The sequence below is a fragment of the Barbatula barbatula genome, assembly GCF_947034865.1.
Source record: "Barbatula barbatula genome assembly, chromosome: 5".
Taxonomy (NCBI): Eukaryota; Metazoa; Chordata; class Actinopteri; order Cypriniformes; family Nemacheilidae; genus Barbatula; species Barbatula barbatula.
The window spans coordinates 11171650-11193297 of NC_136769.1; the positions used below are offsets into that span (position 1 = coordinate 11171650).

At 37.6% G+C, this 21648-nt stretch overlaps 1 protein-coding gene across 1 annotated transcript; it reads right to left on the reverse strand.

Annotated features, from left to right (window-relative positions):
• Positions 1–19306: 19306 nt before the first annotated feature.
• On the reverse strand, positions 19307–21333 carry LOC306894416 (uncharacterized protein). The gene is made up of 5 exons (XM_079456940.1): positions 21282–21333; positions 21047–21092; positions 20712–20829; positions 20439–20568; positions 19307–20103 (listed from the first exon to the last, which is right to left on the reverse strand). The coding sequence occupies exons 3-5, from the start codon at positions 20809–20811 to the stop codon at positions 19902–19904; spliced, it is 432 nt and encodes a 143-aa protein (XP_079313066.1). The 5' UTR covers positions 20812–20829; positions 21047–21092; positions 21282–21333; the 3' UTR covers positions 19307–19901.
• Positions 21334–21648: the final 315 nt, after the last annotated feature.

Genomic DNA, 21648 nt, shown 5'->3' on the forward strand with positions numbered 1-21648 from the left:
AAATCCTTCTAGACACAACGGATCCACAGGAGTTATGAAGCGATGTACTTCTTAAGTTCAATTAAACCCTTTTTCGTTGTGACATTGACTTTTGGCAGTATGAATATGGAGATTGTCAAACCATTTAGATTTTTTTTAAAACAAGCTGTCTCTTAATGCAGGAATCCTGTCCCTTATTTTGTGTTTATGTATTTGTATCTGAGGTTTGTTGAGTTAAAGAGTAAGTCACATTAGATCATGAAAATTACATTTCATGCAGTGTGTTATGTTGCCGTGTTTGAAAGTAAACAGTCTGCCAAGTTGTAAGTCCGAAGCGAAATTAATAACATAGTTATTGGCTTGTAAAAAAGGGAGTAGACTCCAAATCACGCAAACGAGACGTGTCCTAATCCGAGTCTCTTACCAGCGCGTATCTACGTCACTAGAAATAGTCCCCGCCTACGTTTTACTGGGACTGCCGCACAAACGTCACTCTCCTCCCCCAAACACTTTTGCTTATTCGTGATGCGTGTGCATCACATTTATTCATTTAGCAGACGCTTTTATCCAAAGCGACTTACAAATGAGGAAACATTGGAAGCAGTTATAACAACATAGACAACAAAATTCATAAGTGCATCAAAACTAGTCCATTAAAGCCTAGCACAGTATACAAAGCTAAGAATAGTGAGGTTAGTGTTTTTTTTAATGAATTTTTTTAATAAGAAGAAAGAAAGGTAAAAGAGTTAGGTAAAATCAATCAGCGATGTGTTGACGGAAGAGATGCGTTTTCAGGCGTTTTTTAAAGATGGCAACAGAGTCTGCTGATCTAGTAGCAGCAGGTAGATCATTCCTCCAATGTGGAACAGATCCAGAGAAGGTACGCTGGAGTGACTTTTTTCCTTTTTGGGATGGTACCACTAGTCGTTGTTCCTTTGCAGACCGCATCATTGCTAGAACCTGTGTTTTGGGGTATTACAGTTTGTTTATCTAGCTATGAACTCGGCTAATTTAAGTGTTCAATCTATTTACTCTCAAATTATTTATTTCAATAACTGAGTGGAATACTATATGTATTGTAATAACATCTGAAGATACGAATGAATGACAGGTTCATGATGAACTCGTTTGACCAATCACAGCAGACTCCCAAAATGATGATTGGCATTCCGTTTGAGGCACAAGCTACACGCGTTTGACCAATCACAACAGACTACACCATCTGACCAATCACATGACACTAGGATATGAGGGGATAAGACGGAACGAATCACAAAACGAATCATTTGAGAGTCAGTCAAAAAGTAAGGATAGAATGACTGCCTATTATTGCGACATAATAGTGTTTCTACACTTTGTATGTACATAAACTTGTTTGTCATTTATGCATTTGGCTGACACTTTTATCCACGCTTACATTCCATTATCCTATACATTTATTTCTAATTATGTTGCCACTCCCTGGGATCAAACCCACAACCTTCTTACAGCTACAGGAAAGCTGAAACACTCCATAAACCAAAGTAGGACCTAAAAAATTAAAGGTTACGTCCTCTTTAATACTGCTGCTAACCATATTGTCTGGACTGCAGTATTTTATTAATAGCATCCTGTGTATAAGGAGGAATCTAGGAATCCATTCCACGCTCAGGGTCCATTTTCAAAATATTTTTTTTATAAAAAATTGGTTATAAGGTTGAGGTAGACAGTTTTTTCAGAGCTTAATGACGTTTATGCAAATTAGATTGTTATGGATTCAGACCAGAGGAACCAGAACTGTGTCGAAATGAATGGCTTGGGAAAATCTGAAAGATTTGGCTGGTTACTGACTTTTTAAAGCTGCTGTATTGGGTTAGAAAGCAAATAATTGCGGCTTGATTTCATGTTTTTGCAAGTGTTTTTATAATTGTTACAAAAACGGTTGAGAATTTTTTTTCCAGTTGAGAAGTTAAGATGAGCGGTTTCACAGGTTAGATCTTAAACGTGTCAGATTATGCCCTCCTCAGCTATGCACTCAGTTTTTTAATAAGTGAAGCAGACTCATTTATATTCATACAAATGATGATTCTCTCCCATGGTACTTCTCAGACTTCCAGTGATTAACCTAGTAGCATGATCAGACGGCTGGTTTCCTCTTCTCATCTCCTCGTCCCTGACCATTAATGCATTAACCAATGCCTCTGTGATGCTTAAGGAACTTGTTTGAACATCACAGGACCAGGTTAAAAGCAGTGCTGATCTGTTTGATATACGGGGCATAATTGGTTAGTGTCTGAATGGTAGGTGCATTTAATCTGCTCTGGGAACAGCTGTTGGCTTGTCTTTTCTCATAACCTCTGTGGAAACAGAGAAAGAGGGGCCGACAGCTGTTTGTGCGCCAGTCTCACACCTCTACAGATGTCCAAGTCAAAGGCTCAAAATAATGCCATCCCTGACGCAAGACACTCCCCCCTGTTATTGTGGCTGGCATTGATTTTGTTTAGGCCGTGATTAGAACAATTTAATCTGTCTTGGTTTTGTTAAACTGTTGAATTAAAAAAAAGAAAATGTCTCAAAAAGCTGCCATATGGGTGAGAAGGATTGGATCATAACATTGTATAGGAGTCTGTAGGAGCCACAGATGGACAAAGAATCTTTATGGGGATGATGCCCAGCTTTGAGGGACAACAGTATTTTTTTATTGTAAAGCATGTGTGAATGTCCGCTGTTATGAGTTGGATGTGTCAGCTTTATAAAAAACCTGTCATATAGAAATCTTATTGGATTCACAGATAAATGTCTTCTGAAGTTTCAGGTGCACAGGGCTCTTTCATTAAAACCTTTTATGGTTTTTCCAAGTCAAACTCTCATTCTCTCAGTTCCTGTCTTGTCAGGGGCCCCTGCCTGGCCATCCTCTAAACCTCCATTTCACAGATGGCACAGCACAAGAATGATCTTCCATAGGGCCGTGTTCATTTCTGATTTAGGGAGAGAGGGAGCAAACCAAACAAGCTCAGTAGCATCCATCAGCACGGTGGCCAGTGAGTAGAAAGGGGGTGTAAATCTGATCCCGCTCTATTGCCAGAGAAACAAGGCTATTACAATATACCTCCCTGATGGATGCAAGCTCATCGCCTTTTCTCCTTTCCAAAAACACAGGAAGAGACATATGGAGCATTAGCACTTTGAATGTTAATTTCCTCTTTTCTAATATTTGGTGTGATTCAATATGAGTGTTAATATGTGGCACGTTGATATTCCAATTAGAATATGTTGTTGTCAAATATGTAACAATTTGGCACCCAAATGTTTTGAGAGTTCCAGGCAGCTTTTACACAGGCTTCATTTGTCAATGAACAATGGAGGTACCCATTGACTTGCATTGGTTTTGTGTCCATACAATAAAAGTCAATGGGTACTGCTGTTGTTCTGTTACCAACATTCTTCAAAATATTTCTTTATCTTCTGCAGAAAAAAGTCATACAGGATTGAAATGACAAGCGCGTGAGAAAATGATGACATCATTTTTATTTTTGGGGGAACTATCACTTTAATGACCCTTTTAACTTGGTTGTTGAGGTCAGCCTTCTTCAATTCTGGGACATGAACAATGATTTTGTTAGTCTTGTTAGTCAGTTGGAGGTTGTATTAGGGCTAGGGACATTTGTGAATGGAGCATTTTGGAGAGAAATACCATCTAGTGAATAATTTTATCCATGAATAATGATTTCATAGGTGCCTTTTTTCCGTTCAAAAACAGTTGATTTAATTTGCAAAATAAACTACGAAAATAGACTATAAGTAATACTAGTTGACCTCACTTTTTGACCCGTTGGTTATTATACCAGTTGCCCATTGTGCTCAGACAGTGACAGTTTCCAAAATATGCCTGTCTCCAATTACTTGTAAATTTTACTTTGTAATAAATGTGTCTGGGATTTCAACCCAAATCCATCCCAGAATAATGTATTGAATATCTTACTCACTTTGAATCTCTCTTGCGTCGGCTTTGCTTCCCCATGTTTTATTCATTCTTTTTTAAGGTTGTGTGAAACTCGCCCTCTCCTCCACTTTCTCTGTGGAGTTTGCCTCTATATATTTCCAAGCTTTAAAACCACGGATACATTATGCTTCCATGGGTCAAGCTTTGGTCTTCAGAAGTTATGAATGCGACGTGTGGCCAAACTTGGAGAAGCTCTATGTTTTCCTTTACAGAGACCTTCCTCTGTTCTCTAACAAAAAGAACGGCTGCCTTTCTCTCTGTGATATCTTGCCAGCTTGTCAATTCCAATTATAGTTTCCTCTCCCCAGTTGAGGCTTTTCGGAATAGAAATCTTTACGAGCCATCAGATGCCTCAGCTAACTTTTGAGCAGACCCCTCTTACAAAGGGATTGTAAAAGACTGATAGATGGGCCTCGTGCGCACCCAGACACCGGGGCCCGAGTGCGGATTTGTGTCTTTGTCTACTAGGCGCCCACAGCCGTCCTAAAGCATTCGGGAAATATGACACACCAAAGAACGTTGAAGGATCAATATTTAATCTTTAATGTGCTTCTCCCCAAACCCGCGTCTCTAGATTTTGTTTACAATATATTATCCAACTTAAAGGGTTCTTGTTTCACCTGGGTATAGACAACATCATGTACACAAATCATGTTGAGGTTTTATAGCTAAGGGATTAAGCATGCTACAAATCGAGGAGAGCAGAGGCAGAGTGTGAGAAAGAGACAAACAGGTGAGGAAGGGCATTGGTAATGACAAGATAGTGATTAAGTGATCATGGAAGATACATTAATGAACTGCCACTTGAATCTTAATATGCTTCCCAAAACACTTGAACTAACTCATGCATTTTCTTTTTAGCTGTGTCATTACTTGAATAGAATGTGTTATCATTTTAATATATAATATATAATTTAATATATTTGATAGTAACGTTTACCTACACTTCCATTCAAAATCTTAAGTCATCTTCTAATTAATTCATATTTTTAACGTAGAAACAATAGAAAACTTGTCATAACTGTGAAATAACATAATAGGAGCCATACAATTTAGTTTTTGTTATATTGGGCATCTTTAGTGAAGTCACCCTTTGCCTACAATTTGCAGAAAAGTACTCTTGGCATTTTATCAGCCAGCTGCTCGGGGTATCCTCAAATGCTTTTGTAAACAAATATGTTGGGTTCTTTGTCTTTTCCTTATTTTTCAGTCTAAACCATCTTAACCATTTCAAAAGCATTTGTAATAAATACAATTTTGTAGTGAAAAAAGACTGTTTACACAATTATGTTTTGTCTACAAAACAATTTAATAAGGTCAAGAGAAACTTTTCAGTCATGAAGATGACCATAATCTCTGTAATGTGTGTATACTGTATATATATATTAAAAATAAATACAAAAATATAATAATAAAAGAACTCTAAAGAAGAAAACTCATATGATCTACTCCTGCTTTCTCTTCTTACCTGATGCTTTATTGATGAAGCTGAAAATTATGCTTTTTGTATTCATGTGGCTCTTTGAAGGATGGACTACTTTTGAAGACAATCCACGGAATATTTAAGATTTTTTTTAATTAAATAATTTCCAAAGCAAAGTGACTATTTTATTACTATAACTCAAACAGTGTATCACAATCTTGTAATAGTAAATGTCAGCACTCTTGGAACACTAATTGTCGTGAACGTGGAGGGATGGACGTGGTGGAAGAACCCAAGTGCAGGCAGACACGGATGAAGGGGTTAACAAGACTTTAATAAATAAATACAAAACAAACACCCTCAATGGGGAAAACACTAACCAAACTAACTCTCAAAAACTGAAAAAAACACTTCCCTCAAGGGGGCAAAAACAACCAAACAAGGAACTTGGAAATAAACGTACAGGACCATGAACTTGTAACACACCATACAGGGCAGGAATCATCTACAGGGGTAACAAGAACAGCATACAAGTACAACGAACGAGCACAGCACTATAGACACGAGGAGGCTTTAAAGGGAAACAAACACAGGATAATTGACAAGGGTCAGGTGCGGGTACTGAAACACTCAGGGAAGGTTAACGAGGAAACGATATGGCGGGAAACACTGACGAGACACGAGAAAGCACATGGCAAGTCAGAATCAAAACAAAGCCATGTCTTTCTCACACCAAACCTAAGGCTATGCCATGACTCCGCTGCAAGACCAAGAATAAACATGACATGATAGCGGAATCATGACAACTAATCAGATTACAGTACATGAACATTGATATAATATTAATAAAGCATCTGAAATGCAACAGCTGCTTAATTTGTTTTCATACACTTCTGACTCACAAGTAAATTGAAAGTACAGTATATGCCACCTATCCCTGTAGTTACTGTAGGTTTCAATTAAATCAGTGCTTTAGTTTTTTTCTGTCTTTGCTTTCGCTGAAGCATAGAGAGTAAATTGAATTCTGGCCTCTGTGTCCTTCTCCCTTTGGAGACGTGTAATGGTGATGCAGAGTAATCAGTCTTGCTTTAGTTCAATGCTCTATAAGTGTTGGCCAATGCTTTAATCTCTATACCCAACAAATAGCCTGTTTAGCTCAGGCAAAACCAGAGTCTGAACTCTCCACTTGTTTAGATTACCTTAGAGGTCCACAAATTCATCACAGGAAGATGAACAGCTTCAGCTGTAACCTCGGCTTTGTTGCTAGAAATAAGCTTCTAAAATATTACATTTACGCATTTGGCAGACGCTTTTATTCAAAGCGACTTACATTGCATTATAATATACTTTTGTTTTCTAAGTATGTGCAATTCCTGGGATCGAACTTTGGCATTACTAGCGCCATGCTCTAACCACTGAGCTACAGGAAAGCACTTTTTTCTTTCAGCTGTTTGTCCTCAAAACATAAAAGTCGACATAGAATTCAACACTCTGATCGAAAAATTTTTCATTAGTCTTAGTAACTATTTTTGTCCCCCTTAGGAACATTTGTTCTGCAGCATGGAGTCAACACACTGAATACAAAAACAAATAGACACACCAAAATACCAAAAAACAAATACACAGTAAATACACAAAGAATAAAAAACAACAACAACAAAAAACATGTTTATTCATTATTTACTCTCCCTCGTGTCATTCCGTATGACTGTCTTTTTTTTGCACAACACAAAAGAAGATTTTTTTAAGAAAGTTTGTATAACAAACAACAACTTGCATCCATTGAGATATTTCTCAAAATATCTAATTTTGTGTTTCACAGAAGAAAGAGTCATCCAGTCCTTCCGGTTTTCTTCCCACCTCTGCCTCGCTTTCGATTTCAACATGGCTGCGGCGTGAAATCTATATATTTTTTTATATTTCAGTGCTTTCTCTCAAAAGGGCTGCTCTCCACCAAGGTTAATGCAGTAGGAATGATTGACGTATCACATGCACACAAATTTGAACTTTGGCGTAAGTATTACACGATTTTACAACGATGAGAACGGGTAGGAATGACATTAGTGTTTTTGTAAACTGTCACTTTAAGTGAAAAAGAATAAACACTGGTTCTGTAGCACAATCAAAATAATTTTTATAATTTGTTATAAATACAAATAATTTGTTTGCATTCCAGACGAAAAAAATCATTATTTGACACTAATGTCACAGAAATTACACACTTCACCTTTCATTTATAAACTATATGGTGTAACCTTGTTATTGAATTGAAAATAACATCCATCATGCATGGTAAAATAATGTAAATATATTATATTAGTTAGTCAGAGCAGTTTTTTCCACATTTATATTTCAAATATTCCTGCCAAATTTAATGGTAATGCAATTATCATAACATGTTCATTATTATTATTATTATTCTTTCTACTCCGTGCAAATGAATTCATACGAGATCCCTGCCTTACAGCAGTTTTTAAAACAGTCTCTTGTTGTTTTGTTGTTGTCAATAATGTGGTATAATATTGAATGTAATGTGTGGATTGTGATTTATCATCTCTTTCCTTCCTCGCAGCACAGTTTTGCTTGTGTTTAGTGTGTGTGAGTCGGTATCTCTCGGTTCATTAAAGTGACTGTTTCCAGCAGTATGTTGTGTACTGGTCAAACACTTATGAGATTTGATTCCCAAGAGTTTATCAGCCTTCTGTGCTGCTGTCCTCTCTAATCCTCTGCTCAGCACTGTGCTTCTGATGTACATGGATATTTTTTGTGTTGCTTTTTATTGAACATTGACAGCAATGTCATTTATGCTCTTTAATATATATATATATATATATATATATATATGATAAAGGTTGAGCACAAGGTCTAAGACATAAAGTTTCTAAAACACTTTATAAAGTTTCTTGCTATATTGACTGAATTAAAGGAATACATAGAGCTTTTGATGGATTGGAATGTTTTATATGCAAAGTGTGACTTTTTTGTTTTTTTCTCTTAACTGTGATGTAGAACTAATCTCCCGTTGTTTAGTTTTTTTTGTCAATAGATTTGTGCATGTTTAATAGGAAGACAAAGCCTGCATCTTATCTAGAGTCAAGCACATTGCCTCTTGGCATAGAACTCATCTGCTTGAGAAACAGATGTTAATGTGGGCATGAGTTGTCAATGTGATGAGCCAGTTCAAAGACCAGTACTTACACTCTAAAGCTGGGGTCCTCTCCCTAGATTGAGAATGTGTAGATCAAGTCATCCAGTGAGAGGCAGGGATCCTGACTCTGGGCTTTCATCAAATAACAAAGGTTTTAGGACCATAGGTGATAAATGAACCAACAACTGTTACAGAACTTCAAATAAAAATATCTCTTACACCTGTTATAAGTCCTATTCGTTAAATTTTATTGTCATATATCATATTTAGTGTCAAGATCATATTTAGATTGCAATGCATGAAATCATATATAGTATATCATATCATCATAAAGTACCATACCATACAGACGAGGGGTTAAGGAGAAAGATGTTTATGTCCATTTTTAAAATTTGTTTGTTTCTCCTCTAGAACTAGACAGGCCACTTCCCGCGTGACTATAATTAAGAAGGGCATGTTTGTAGCTGGCTGCAGAAAGCAGAGAAGACACCGGACACATGCTGTGTAGAGATGTTCGCCTCAAGGTGTTTCCCAGAGTTTCACAGCGGTTGCAGCTCAAGTTCTTGCAGATCATCATTTGCAATTCTGATTCTGTAGATGGTTTGGGGACATAGACAGAGAGATCTCAGGTCCCCTCATTCTGTCCCAGAATGACATGGGATGGAACTCTTACGGTGGCTTATGTGAGAAGGACCCTTAGGTATTCTACTGCTTTGAAGGTACGAGCACTGTTTAGCAAACGGGGTCGTTGCTTCAGTATGGGACTGTCACTCAACACCCACTGACACTAAGATTTAATGAGTCACTTACCTTGGTTAACATGGCAAGGCCGATATTAACACAAGTGAGTCATTCGAGATGACCATTTCACGCAGGGTTTAATTCTGTTTTTGTTGCGCAGTTGGTAGAGCATTGCGTTAGCAATGCCAAGCTCATGGGTTTGATTCTTGTGAAACACACGACTGATAAAATGCATTATTGCTTTGGATAAAATACTCTGCAAAATGCATTAATGTACTGTAAGTGTAATTCAACACACACACACAAATAAATATGCTGGATAAAATCATCCTAAGCCCCCCTTGGCACAAAGCATCTGGCTGGCAAAGTGTTGCAGGTGGTGGAGTGTGACACTTGCCACCTGGCACTCCTCAGAAGTGGCCCTCACATACTGGCCCTCATGCTGCCTCTCAGTATTGACCACCTGCTAGATTGGCTCATAGACAGTCTCCATCCCTATTATAACCATCACAGGTATTGTTTTTGCTATTGGCAGCATGATATCTTGAGAACACTATGTTGAAGCAGTAACAAATTTCAATCACAATATCGTTTTTTGGTGGACAGCATCCCAGCCATCAGATGAGGTGTTCTGTAAGACGAGGTTGAAAAACCCTTCCGTGTGTTCAGCAAATGGTCTCACAGTTTACCAACAACAATAATGCTGTGCTGTGAGACCAGATTAAGGTTTTTGCCCATTGGGGGATAGATGAGGGAATCATGCCTGTATCCTGTGTGGGTGGCTATGTCCCACCACCTGTGTGCCACATGCCCCAGCCTCTGCCAAGGCTTTGCATGTAAATACAAAATACTGGAATGAAGTGGAAGGAGATGTGAACATAGGGAATTCTGCTGTGTTTGGGCTGACAGAGGATTTTTAAATTTAGGTTCACATGCAGTCACCACGGGGACATGAATCAAGATGATGTAATCTTTCAGAGAATTCATCCAAGAGAAGCAGTTTTTACTAGTGTGGACAAAAATCTTTAAAAATAGGTTGTTGTTGATTAAGCCTCATGTTGCTCTCAATCTGTATGCTGCTATGTTATGTTTGTAGAAGCACTTCCGGTTAAAAATTTTTAATTATCTTATAAATATTTAAATCTTTTAAATCAGTTATAAATACTCTGTTGGATGTATTTTGTTTAAACATTTATGTAGTGTTAAAAACTGAAACAGGAAGTTATTCTGGACCACCATTGAACCGGCATTTTGTGTTGTGTTGTGATGTGTTTTAGTTTGTCTTTTGGTGTTTTGTTTTGTTCAAAATTATTTTTGGTTTGGTTTTTGGCGTTTCTCCTTACACAATGTCTATACCGGATGCGATAAAAGAACGCATGACAAGAACGACACAGCAAACCTGTATCCTTTTACAGTGTGAGTAAATAAAGACAGATTTTTTATTCTTTCATTACCTTTAATATGTTTTATTAGATTTTTCATGTATTTCCTAAATGGACATGAAGAAATGTAATACATTAAAGGCACCCGAAGGAACGTGCCGTGATTTTAAGATGGTCGGTGTTGAAGGAGCAAAAAGCTAAACAAATTACCCTCAGCATTTTGGCAGTGTGCCTACGTAATGAACGATTGCTGAAACCGGACTGACAAAAACAAGCCCTTGAATGTGTTTGCCAGCTCCACTGAAGGGTGACCGAAGCTCCCGGGAAAAGCTCTCCCTTCATTGTTTTTGTCTCATCCTTTAAAGTTTCTTAGCAGCAGTCTGTTTGTGGTTTTAAGGAAGGCTTATCTTTGTTTTATACGACTCGTCCCCCCAAGTGAACATAAAAATCTGTGAGTGAAGGAGAGGAGCATAATGGCAAGAACGGTGTTGCATTCTGGGATGAAAAGGTTGCATGTTAATGACCAAGATCCTGGGGGCGTCTGCGACGCACCCCATTCTCAGGCCCACTCGCTGGTAAAATCGTGGTGCCGCCTGCACCTCGAGCAGGTTATGAATATGAGTTGGGGGAGGTCCAGGCATCATAGTGTGGGACGTCTGTTCGACTGTAAATGTGTTGACAGAATAGGCAGGTGCTCTGATGGATCAGTGTCCTTCATTGGGACAGAGCAGGTTGTGTTCCCATCCCACTGGTAGACAGAAGTCTACTGCAAAATAAATGAAGTATTCTTTGTATTCTGTTCTGCTTTTATTTTGTTATTCAGCTATTTGCATCTAAAGCTCAATTGGCGGAACCCACTATACGTCAGTGGATTCATTTGGCTCAGTGGTGATAAACTGTGATCGTCAATCATATTCGGATGTTCTAAAAATAGTCCTGGTTTGCATACTTTATTGCAAACGAATCGCTGAACCTGGCACAGCTTGCGTCAGAGGTCAGACGCAATCCCCCGGCTTTGTGAAGAGCTGGTTTATGCATACTGATTAAAAAATAGAACAACAGTTTAAGTCTTCTGTGTACTCTGTATTTCAACAATGCACATTTGATATAATTAGCACCATCAAAAATAGACTTCACCGGAAAGCTGTATCTCATGTGATTCACTTCTTGTGTGAAAACCAATCTCCCATGATCTCTGCTCCAGAAAGACTCCAGGCATTTGTGTCTGCTTTACAGCTCAGCTGTGTCAGGCTTACTGATTCAGAAAGTGAAAAACAGTCCTGACACCAACAAGCATGATTACGACAATGGCAGTGATGTAACCGTAAAGGACAGTGACATGATGTGTTTTTATAGCAGCATGCTTACAGAGCTATTCCTTTCTAACTTGTGAAGAAACTTTTTTAGAAAAGTTGTTCTTTTAATTTAGGAGACATCATGGAGATCTCACTTTAGGTCAAGAATCAACTTTGATTCTTTGACTTCTGACATATAGAGTATATATAACCAGCTTTAAAGTTATTGTCACAGTTTATATACAGTATACAGTATTTCTTTACAATGCATGGGTTAGTAGTATTAACATTTTTGACTGCACAATTAGATTGAGGCTGTTTAATAGACATGAGAGTACTGGACACACCTTCATGTGACTCTTTCTTCTGTGGAACACAAAAGAAGATATTTTGAGAAATGTCTCAGTGTTTTTTTGTCCACTGGGATCCATATCTTACACCGTTTGTGTATCTTTTGTGTTCTGCAGAAGATAGTCATGCCGATTTGGAATAACACAAGGTTGAGTAAATGATAAAAAAGTGTGTTTATGTTTGTGTGAACTATCACTTAAATCTATTCATTACTGTCTGGGAGAAACTGCATAGAGACATTTGAGAGATCTCATTTGTGATTTTCCTTTTGCCCCCTTGAGATGGGAACAAGAGACATAAAGCTTCCGTCCAACTGAACACATCTCAAGTAGTGACTTGTGCTTCAGTTCCTGTGAGTCCCACCCCGGTGAATCTATTACAACTGACTTGAAATGTGGCTGTGAGTGGACACTCCTGAGGCCAAGCTGCGTTTTAATGAAATACCTGTCAATTTGCAAATAAAGTAAATTTGCACCTCTCTTCTCAGTCATTAATTACAGCACCGCAGGCACAGGAGCTTTAGCACTGTTTAAAATGGAAATCTTTAAACAAAGGGGTTGCCAGAAAATTTGGTTGCACTGAAAAATTGGGACTTTTCATGAATAATTGAATACACCACGTTGTTTCTAATTTACTGTTTCACTTGGAAAGGTTAATGAGAGTTGCTTTTCTATGTGTCTCAACTACACTTTACTAAAGTTCAGATAGCATATGTCTGATCAGTATTGTACTCCATTTTTGTCAAAACTGATGGATTTTAACGGAATGTAGTCAAGATTATCATGTTTGTATTAAGCTTTTGTTTAAAGGGACAGTTCACCCAAAAAATAATTGACTCACCCTCAAGTTGTGCCAAATCTGTTTACATATCTTTGTTCTGATGAACACCTAGAAAGATATTTGTGAGAATGCATTTTGTAAATTTCTTTGTTCTGTTGAACCCAAAGGAGGATATTTTGAAGATTGTAGAAAAACAAACAGTTCTGGGGCACTATTGTCTACCATTGTCATTTTGCTACTGGTCAATGGAGGCCAATTACTGTTTGGTTACAAGCATTCTTCCAAATATCTTTCTCTGTGTTCATAACGACAGACATTTATACAGATTTGGTCCAACTCGAGGGTGAGTAAATAAAGTCTGTTTTTATTTTTAGGTTAACTGTCCCTCTAAGTTTTTTATTAAATTTTTTTCTCATATCTCATCCTAATGTGAAGAGACACCTGTGAGTAAACTATTCATATGCCCATTCCTCCGAAAAGTGTAAACCTTGTGGCTCTATAGCCCAGGTGAAGCATTGTTCTGTTTTTATTGAGCATCCAGAAAAGAGATGGTAAGTTGAATGTGTTGCCAATAGCAAACTATAAGTGCCATTCGAGGTCTATTAACTGAGTGTCATTTGAGGTCTTCAACATACCAGACCATACCAGAAATCAGTAATGTGTAATTTGTTCCTCAGCTCAAGAAGAGTGACTTGGCTTCAGTTTGTAATCCAATCGTCAGCCTCCTTAAATCTTCTTATAAGAAGAGAGCATGGCGGAGCATCTTGCTCGGGTATAGGGACTGTTTCCTCAAAACTCATTTCACGTGTGGCTTAAACAGCAAATGGAATTTGTCCACCCTATAAAACGTGCCACCTCATTTCATTTAATAGTGCCATTCAGAAAACCCAATGCTATTTTAGCCTCCCTATCAACCCCTGTCACATTGGCCTTGCACCCCTGTCAGTCAAGGCCAGATATATTTCCTCTTCCTATTTTTTCAATAAATAAGTGCCGTGCACCATGGATGGATTTTTTCCTTGAATCATCATACATTTCCTGGAAAATCAACAAGCTGGATTCCTGGGATGCACAAATTGTTGAATGGCAGTTTTTTGGGATTGTTTATAGCAGTCATTTGGATCAGCACAATAATGTGACAGCCAGAGAGTTGCATTCCTCGGGCCAAGGGAGGCCAGATCCCTCAAAAAGGCCTGGCAGGTATCTGTGGGAATTGACAGCCCCGGAGGAAGCCGCAGGGAGCAGAAAAGCATGATGGGTAAAACAGAGGAAATCCAAATCCAGGCTCATGCAGAAAAATATAATATGGTATGAGACAGAAGTAAAACTATATAGGAATTTTTTTTATAAATCAAAAGTATTGGTTTTAATAATCCACACAGTAGTAACGACTAACCATCTAGTACTACATGTCTTTAATTGCTGCCTTTTGTCGAGTGATCCTTAAAGTCTAAAGACACCTCAGTGAGGCTGCTTCACTGATTTCATTACCAGACCATCCATAAACGTCAGTATTTTATATCTGTAGAGCACTTACAAGAGCCATACGTTAATAGAGAGAGTTTAACAGCCCAGTTTTGCCCTCACAACCTTTTTGGTCATCAAATTGTGAAAAGCGCTATATAAATAAAAATTTAATTGAATTGAATCTGGCATTTCTTCAAAGTGAGAGATCAAGACCTTTTGGGAACATCCCCCAAAAAACATTTTTCACCCAAAAATGAAAAATCTCATAATTTACTCATCCTCTTGTCATTTCAAATCTAATTAAAATACTTTCCTTATAAAGTGACAAGTTTACATCACATGACAACAACAGTACTTTCCTTTAGTTCAACATAATCAATAAATATTATGAAAATACTGTTTCTTCATTTCACTGGTCTTATTCGTAATGTTCTTATTTGTTATGCATTTTCTTATGTATTTCATATAGTGAAATACATAAGTAGTTCATAAAGTACTTATGGGAATCCAGCTTCAGTGTCATTCTGATCCGCTTTTGTTCATCTCAGCCATTTTTTTGTCAGTTCCCCACTGTTGTGTCTACTTAAAGCAAAAAGCCAACAACAATGTGACACCGCGTAGAAAGCCCTCTATCATAAGACCTAATTCCTTTTCTGTCTCCGTCTCAGTTGGGCCTCCATCACCGTCATGTCAAATGGTTGTAATCTTTTGACAACACTGCAAAGATGCTCTTGAAGTTGAAAGCTGCGAACGAAGGGGACCACTTAATCTCCTTTCCATCTCCTTTTTATTCCATTAATCCCTTGCACAGCTGTTTGAGACACTGTAAGATTGTGTAATGTGTGTCCCTTCACCCCATCTGCTGTAATTGAAAAATGATCTCTCCATCAAGTGCAACAAGAACAAATCTTTAACCCTTTCGGACATGGGTTAATGTCAAGTTTTGTATTTCTTTCATAACATATCAAAAGTATATTTTATTTGTATGTCCAGTGTAGTGCAGAATTGTCCTGGGGAGTTGTCAAACTGAAAAATGAACCTATCTAACAACAAGTTTTTCTTGCTAGCTTATGCCATTATAATGTCAGAGTTTGCATCGCAAAGCCAATTAAGTTCCAAATGGTTTTCTGTTCCTTAAGAGCAACACTGTTCTTTAACATTCAGCAGATATTCTTTATTTTAAGTTTATACCTAATTCGTCTATTGACTACTGGCAGAAGTTATCCTCTCAAAGTTACAAATATCAAACTGAATTATTTACATTAGTCCCTGCCTTGCTTGTCTCTCATCTGATTTATTTTTGCTCTTAAACATTTGTGCAGTCACACATTATATAAGGAATCCTCAAGTGGAAAGTGTTCCTCCAACTTCACTGCAGTAAATGTTTTCTCTCTGTGGCTCGAGACAGAACAGTGAATAGAGGCCAGATTCTATAAAACTAAACAGAAATGAATGCCCTGTAACTTTGGTAGGTCCTTGCTGGTTAAGAGCAACAGACCGGTATCTCTCCTCCCCTCCCTTTCTCAAGCAGAACAACCTGCTGGACAGCAACCAGTCTACTTTCAAGAGCGGTCATTCCACCGAGACTGCACTGCTCTCAGTCATTGAAGCCCTGAGACTGGCAAGAGCAGCCTCTAACTCATCTGTACTCATCCTACTGGATCTATCCACTGCCTTTGACACCGTTAACCACAACATCCTCCTGTCGACCCTCAAGGCTATGGGTGTCTCTGGAATGGTGCTACAATGGTTCAGGTCTTACCTCTTAGGTAGGTCATTTAGAGTATCCTGGAGAGGTGAGGTCTCTGTGTCCCAACATCTTAATACAGGGGTGCCTCAGGGCTCAGTGCTTGGACTATTGCTCTTTTCCGTATACATGACCCTAGGTTCTGTCATTTGGGAACATGGCTTTTCCTACCACTGCTATGCGGATGATACACAACGCCACCTGTCCTTTCAGCCTGACGATCCAACTGTTTTTGCATGCATTTCAGCATGCCTGAGCGACACTTCGCTCTGGATGAAGGACCATCACCTGCAGCTGAACCCTGCAAAAACAGAACTGCTTGTAATCCCGGCCAAAGATTCATCACAACCTCTCCATTCAACTGGGCTCATCAACCATCACATCTTCCAGAATGTCCAGAACCAGAGAGTGGTGATTGTTGATCAACTAAACTTCACGGATCATGTTGCCAGCACCACGTAGTCCTTATGTTGTTCCAGCTTCTATTGTTTACCTCATTTGTAAATCGCTTTGGATTAAAGTGTCTGCTAAATGTCTAAATATATGAAATGTAGTCTTAGCCTTTTGTTGAATGACGTTTTATCAGAAATATTGTCCATATCCGTACTCTTTGGATTCCTTTGTTTAGTTTTTTATTCAAAATGTATTTTTTACAATAGTGATCACGTACCTTCTACCGTTTGCTTTTCATAATTTGTGACCCTGTCTGTAAAACCACACAAGTCTCAAAATCTATTTATGAGATAATGAGTATCAAAGTTTGAACCATTAATTTCTATTAGAAAGCTATCTGTATTGGATATATTTAGCTGTATTTCTGACAGTCTCAAGAATAATACACTTGAAGCACAACTATAAATGAACAAAAAATACTCTTAACTCAGTCACACACCAAGATTTCAAACCATTTGATTCGGAGAGCTTGAACAGAAATTTTCATTCAAATAGATTTGCTAGAGTCTAATAATAATTCTGATTTGGGCTTTTAGGGCGAGGTCATTGCAGTTTGTGGTTTTGGTGTTGAAATGAGTTTACGTAATTCTTGGGATTGTATCTTCCTGACAGCCTTTACAGTTGTTAGACCTCCAATATCATTGGATTAACTTCTCAGACTCCAAGAGCTTGCTAAATCTTCAGTTAAGATGTGCATGTTGATTGGGTCAAGATTAAATTAAAGCGTGTCTGTCACTGCTTTTTACTGATGTGCCTTTTATCATTATGGTGACCATGTTACATAAGATTATCCAAGATAGACATTTATAGTCTGATCGGAGCCAATTAATTAGCTTCTATAAAAGTCTACTGTGTACTCTGAATATTCAGAGTAATCCAGATTTACAGTATGAAGAGGGTAACAATGCGAAGGCCTAAGCTGATTTTATGTACACAGAAAATTGAAAATTACATTTAATTAATACATTTTAAAATGAAGGAGTAGGCCTATTAAACATTTAAGATTAACTTAAGCTTCTTAACAGATGTTTAAGTGTTAACAGAAATGTTGAGGTTAATTTTTGAAGACCACTGCCTTTGGTTTATAAAGATTGCAAACTATGTTCCTCATGTAAGACATGTAATTATAATTTGTATAATGTTTTATCATAAACAATCACACACGTATTCCGAATGGTTGTTAAAGTCATAACTACACTGTTGTCACATATTAAAGATTTATGACAGTATAACCAAATGCACTCCATTGAAATCCTATAAAATCAACAATATGTTGCAGTTCACTTAGCTTGCAGTAGATGGTGTCCTTTAAGTACCAAGTCATCAGCTGGACACTGGCCTTGAATCAAACCAGAAAGCTCAACAGAAACTAATAAATGTGGTCTCTCATCTGTGTTCCAAACATTCTGTTCAGTCTCTGTCCTTCCCAGCTTTTTAAGATCATCTCAATTTTACAATTGAGGTTTTGATTACACTCTGTAAATGACCGAGAAATCAATAAAATACGTCTCTTATGGCCCTTTTCCTAGAGCTATGAGAGTTGTGTGACATAAGTCCCCCGTGATTCAAGGTTAAATCCATACAGTTGCTCAAGCTATAGAAGTAATAGATGTTTAGACATGGACAAAATGTCTAACCTTGGTTTGAAATTCCTTGTAAAACCTGTCTTAAAGCAAGCAAACAGTATTCCCTATATTATTAAAGGTTTGATATCTTAAACGATATCTAATGCTCAACTAAATGTGTGTTTGATTATAGCTTGCACATAGGATTTACAATAACTTTCTAATTCAATGCCACACGCCTGGTATTATAGTCGTATATTCATAGCTCAAAATACGAGAGGAATAAGAGATGATTATACCACAGGGGTATTTAACACATTTCCTTATGCCCTCTGAGTATGATGCTTATTAATCTTATATGATTTGAGAGACTTCCTGCTTGTATTTTTTATTTATATGACACCATTATCAAGTGTTGTATACACAGTTTTATTAATATCTTTTGCTGACAGACACAACATTGTGTTGTTGTCTCTGCAAAACTCAGATGATGGTATGGACATGAGTGATGTTGTACGGTAACTGCAATTACTTGAAACATTTGAGTTGCGTATGACTTCATGGCCACACAGGATCCTACCCTTTTACAACCACAGCACACATCCAAAGTGATACCCTGTATTTCCTCCTGCTGGTCACATTATAGACTTACAGTCTGGACACAGGTTAGTGTATGTGGGCCCTAGGCTATTCATGAAATGTGTTCTTTATAAAAGAGTTACATTTAATTGAATATGACACTTTATGTAAGGATGGGTTTATGAAGAATTTAGTATTTGGAAACTTGATGTTTGTAAAACTTTGTCTCCATAGTGACAAGAAACTCTTACTGGTTTGGAAGAACACAAGGGTGAGTAAATTAGGAAACGTTCCTTCTTTTCTTAGTTTAGAAGTTTGAAAGCTTGTTGATTATTATACAGAACAAACATGCTATTTTGCACAAATCTAATTATGTCAAAAGTTACCTAATACATCAAGACTTAGAAATGAATGCAACAGAATGATTTTATTATAGCTTACATGAGACTCCAAATATGAGCAGAGACAATGTGAAGCATCTTACCATGCTCTATCAAATTACAAGCATAAAATCACAATAAAATATATATATAATGTGTTCCTGAATGTTCTTAGCTTGTACATAATCTGTTTATAGCTGCATTAGTCATTGATCATAGTGAGAGCTGCAAATACAAATGATAACTAGAGCGATTTTCCAGGTACAGAATTAATGATATTGTCTGCAAATCAAACATACTCTTAAACTAACTACGGCGTATGTATTCTTTTGTTTTGTAGTATGCAAGATATGCTTTAAAAACAATGTCCTGTGGTTACAGCTGTATCCTTATTTTATGCAATGTGAGTTATAAGCCTCACATTTAAAGTCGCTGCTTTTAGATTCTCAAACCACAGGGGCCTGGGATGGAGGGCATTTACTATGTTTAGCAGAATGTTTTTACCTGTTTCCCAGCAACATGCAGTAACAAAATGCCGAAAGGCTGAAAAGCTCGAGAGAAAAACTGCTAAACTAATCTATTGTCGTTCTCTGTAAGGAAAGTTCAAGCTCTACTGAAGTTCAGGGCATTTAGGAGACAGGAGTCGTCTTTTTGACGACCCTTCTGCGCACTGGGTTGGTAGGTGCTGCCTTTGCATTGTCCCTCTCTGCCTTCAGCTCATCAATGAAGGTCTCCAGAGGTGCAAACTTCTCGGTCAGGTCACCAAGATGAGCTTTTAGGGCGTTGAACTCCTTGTACAGGTCATCCAATGCTTCAGAGAGAGGTTGAATTCTAAGAAAGGGAAAGAAATAGAAAGCATGAGAAGGGGAACATGGTATAGCACAGTCACTGGTGATGGTGTTACCGTTGGCATAAAACTATAAATACGGTCACAAGTTCCAAACCATAAGGAGCCAGGAAATTCCACATTAAACACATGCAATTTTGTGAACTTTCCAGCTTGCCAATGTACTGAAATGTTATGTTCTGAAAAAAATGCATGCTTGAGATTTTGACATAGCTGCTGATACCTAAATAACTTTCTGTCCCTGTTGACTACTTTCTGTGCACAGAAAAATGCTTGAATCTGGACGTCTGATGCAACACTGAAGCTCACATAACTGTACCTGGAGTAATCGGGCAGCAAAGACTGATGGTCATTCTGAAGAAGCTCTTTTACGTGGTTTACGATGCCAAATCTCCAATCATCAAGGACTTGAGTGAGATTTGCAACTCCTCGCATGCTTACTTTCTCAGCTGAGGAACCCGAACAAAATTATTATTATCAACAGTAATATTGTCTGTATTTATTTAGGTTTATACGGGAAAAAATGTAAACATGCATCATATACTTTATTGATTAACAATGTGTTTTGTTAAAAGAAAATAAATAATCTTACAGCCATCACGATAGTTCCACTCTTCTTTTGCAGGTCGTCTTCTCTGTCCGCAGACTAAGACCACAGCAACAGTCAGGAAAAACAGGCTCACCTTGATCATACTGCTTCTTTTGGGTTCCTACACATGTACAAGCCAGAATAAAATAGTGATTTACACTATTACTTACACTATATAATTGTACTTAAAATGTAAATGGATACTGTCCAAATACATAGTCTCTTCTCATACTCTGCTATGCAGAGGATGTGCATGTTTACAAAGAGATGAATTCATTCCCATGATACTAAACCCACTGTTAATTCTAACCCCCAAAATAATACTGGTGTGGATATACTGTCCTTGTTGTTTCAGGGCACAATCTGAACTGATTTGGCTGAAAGCTGCGCATGAATTTGCATGTAAAACAAAATCACAATGAAAACAACAACAGAAAACATTTGGTATGCATTCGCCTATTAAAAATATACAATACATGATACAAATGTAGTTAATACATATAAAATCTAGATAAAAACAACTACTTTTTTAGAATGTACAAAAGTATGTAGTATTTGAATGTCTATACTTACACACCGATCAGAGGGTTTGGACAGATGTGAGTTCTTAACAGTGTTTCTGGAGTTCTGTGAATTGGTTTCCACCAAACACAGCTGCACCACCCTTCTGAAAAAAAGTGCCTGTCCCAGGATTGAAAAACACACCCATATAAAAAGTCTCCACTATCACACACGTCTTTTCCAAACACTTGGCTTGTACGAGCAAGCCACTATGGTTTGAATGAAAATATTTTTTCCCCTGAGGTCCAAGGGGTGTCTGGAGGTTTTGTGTGTTCACTTTGTACTGCAGTTTTGCTTAACCAAATGCTATTTTAGTTCACTGTAAATCAATAAAAGCGAATAAATGTATTTTACACAGTAAATATTTTTTTTACAAAAC

Coding starts and splice junctions, on each gene's coding strand:
- LOC306894416 (XM_079456940.1), bottom strand. CDS start 20,811: ATGATCAAGGTGAGCCTGTTTTTCCTGACTGTTGCTGTGGTCTTAGTC. Junction 20,569..20,711: donor GTGGAACTATCGTGATGGCT/GTAAGATTATTT, acceptor CGGGTTCCTCAG/CTGAGAAAGTAAGCATGCGA. Junction 20,104..20,438: donor TTGCTGCCCGATTACTCCAG/GTACAGTTATGT, acceptor TCCCTTTCTTAG/AATTCAACCTCTCTCTGAAG.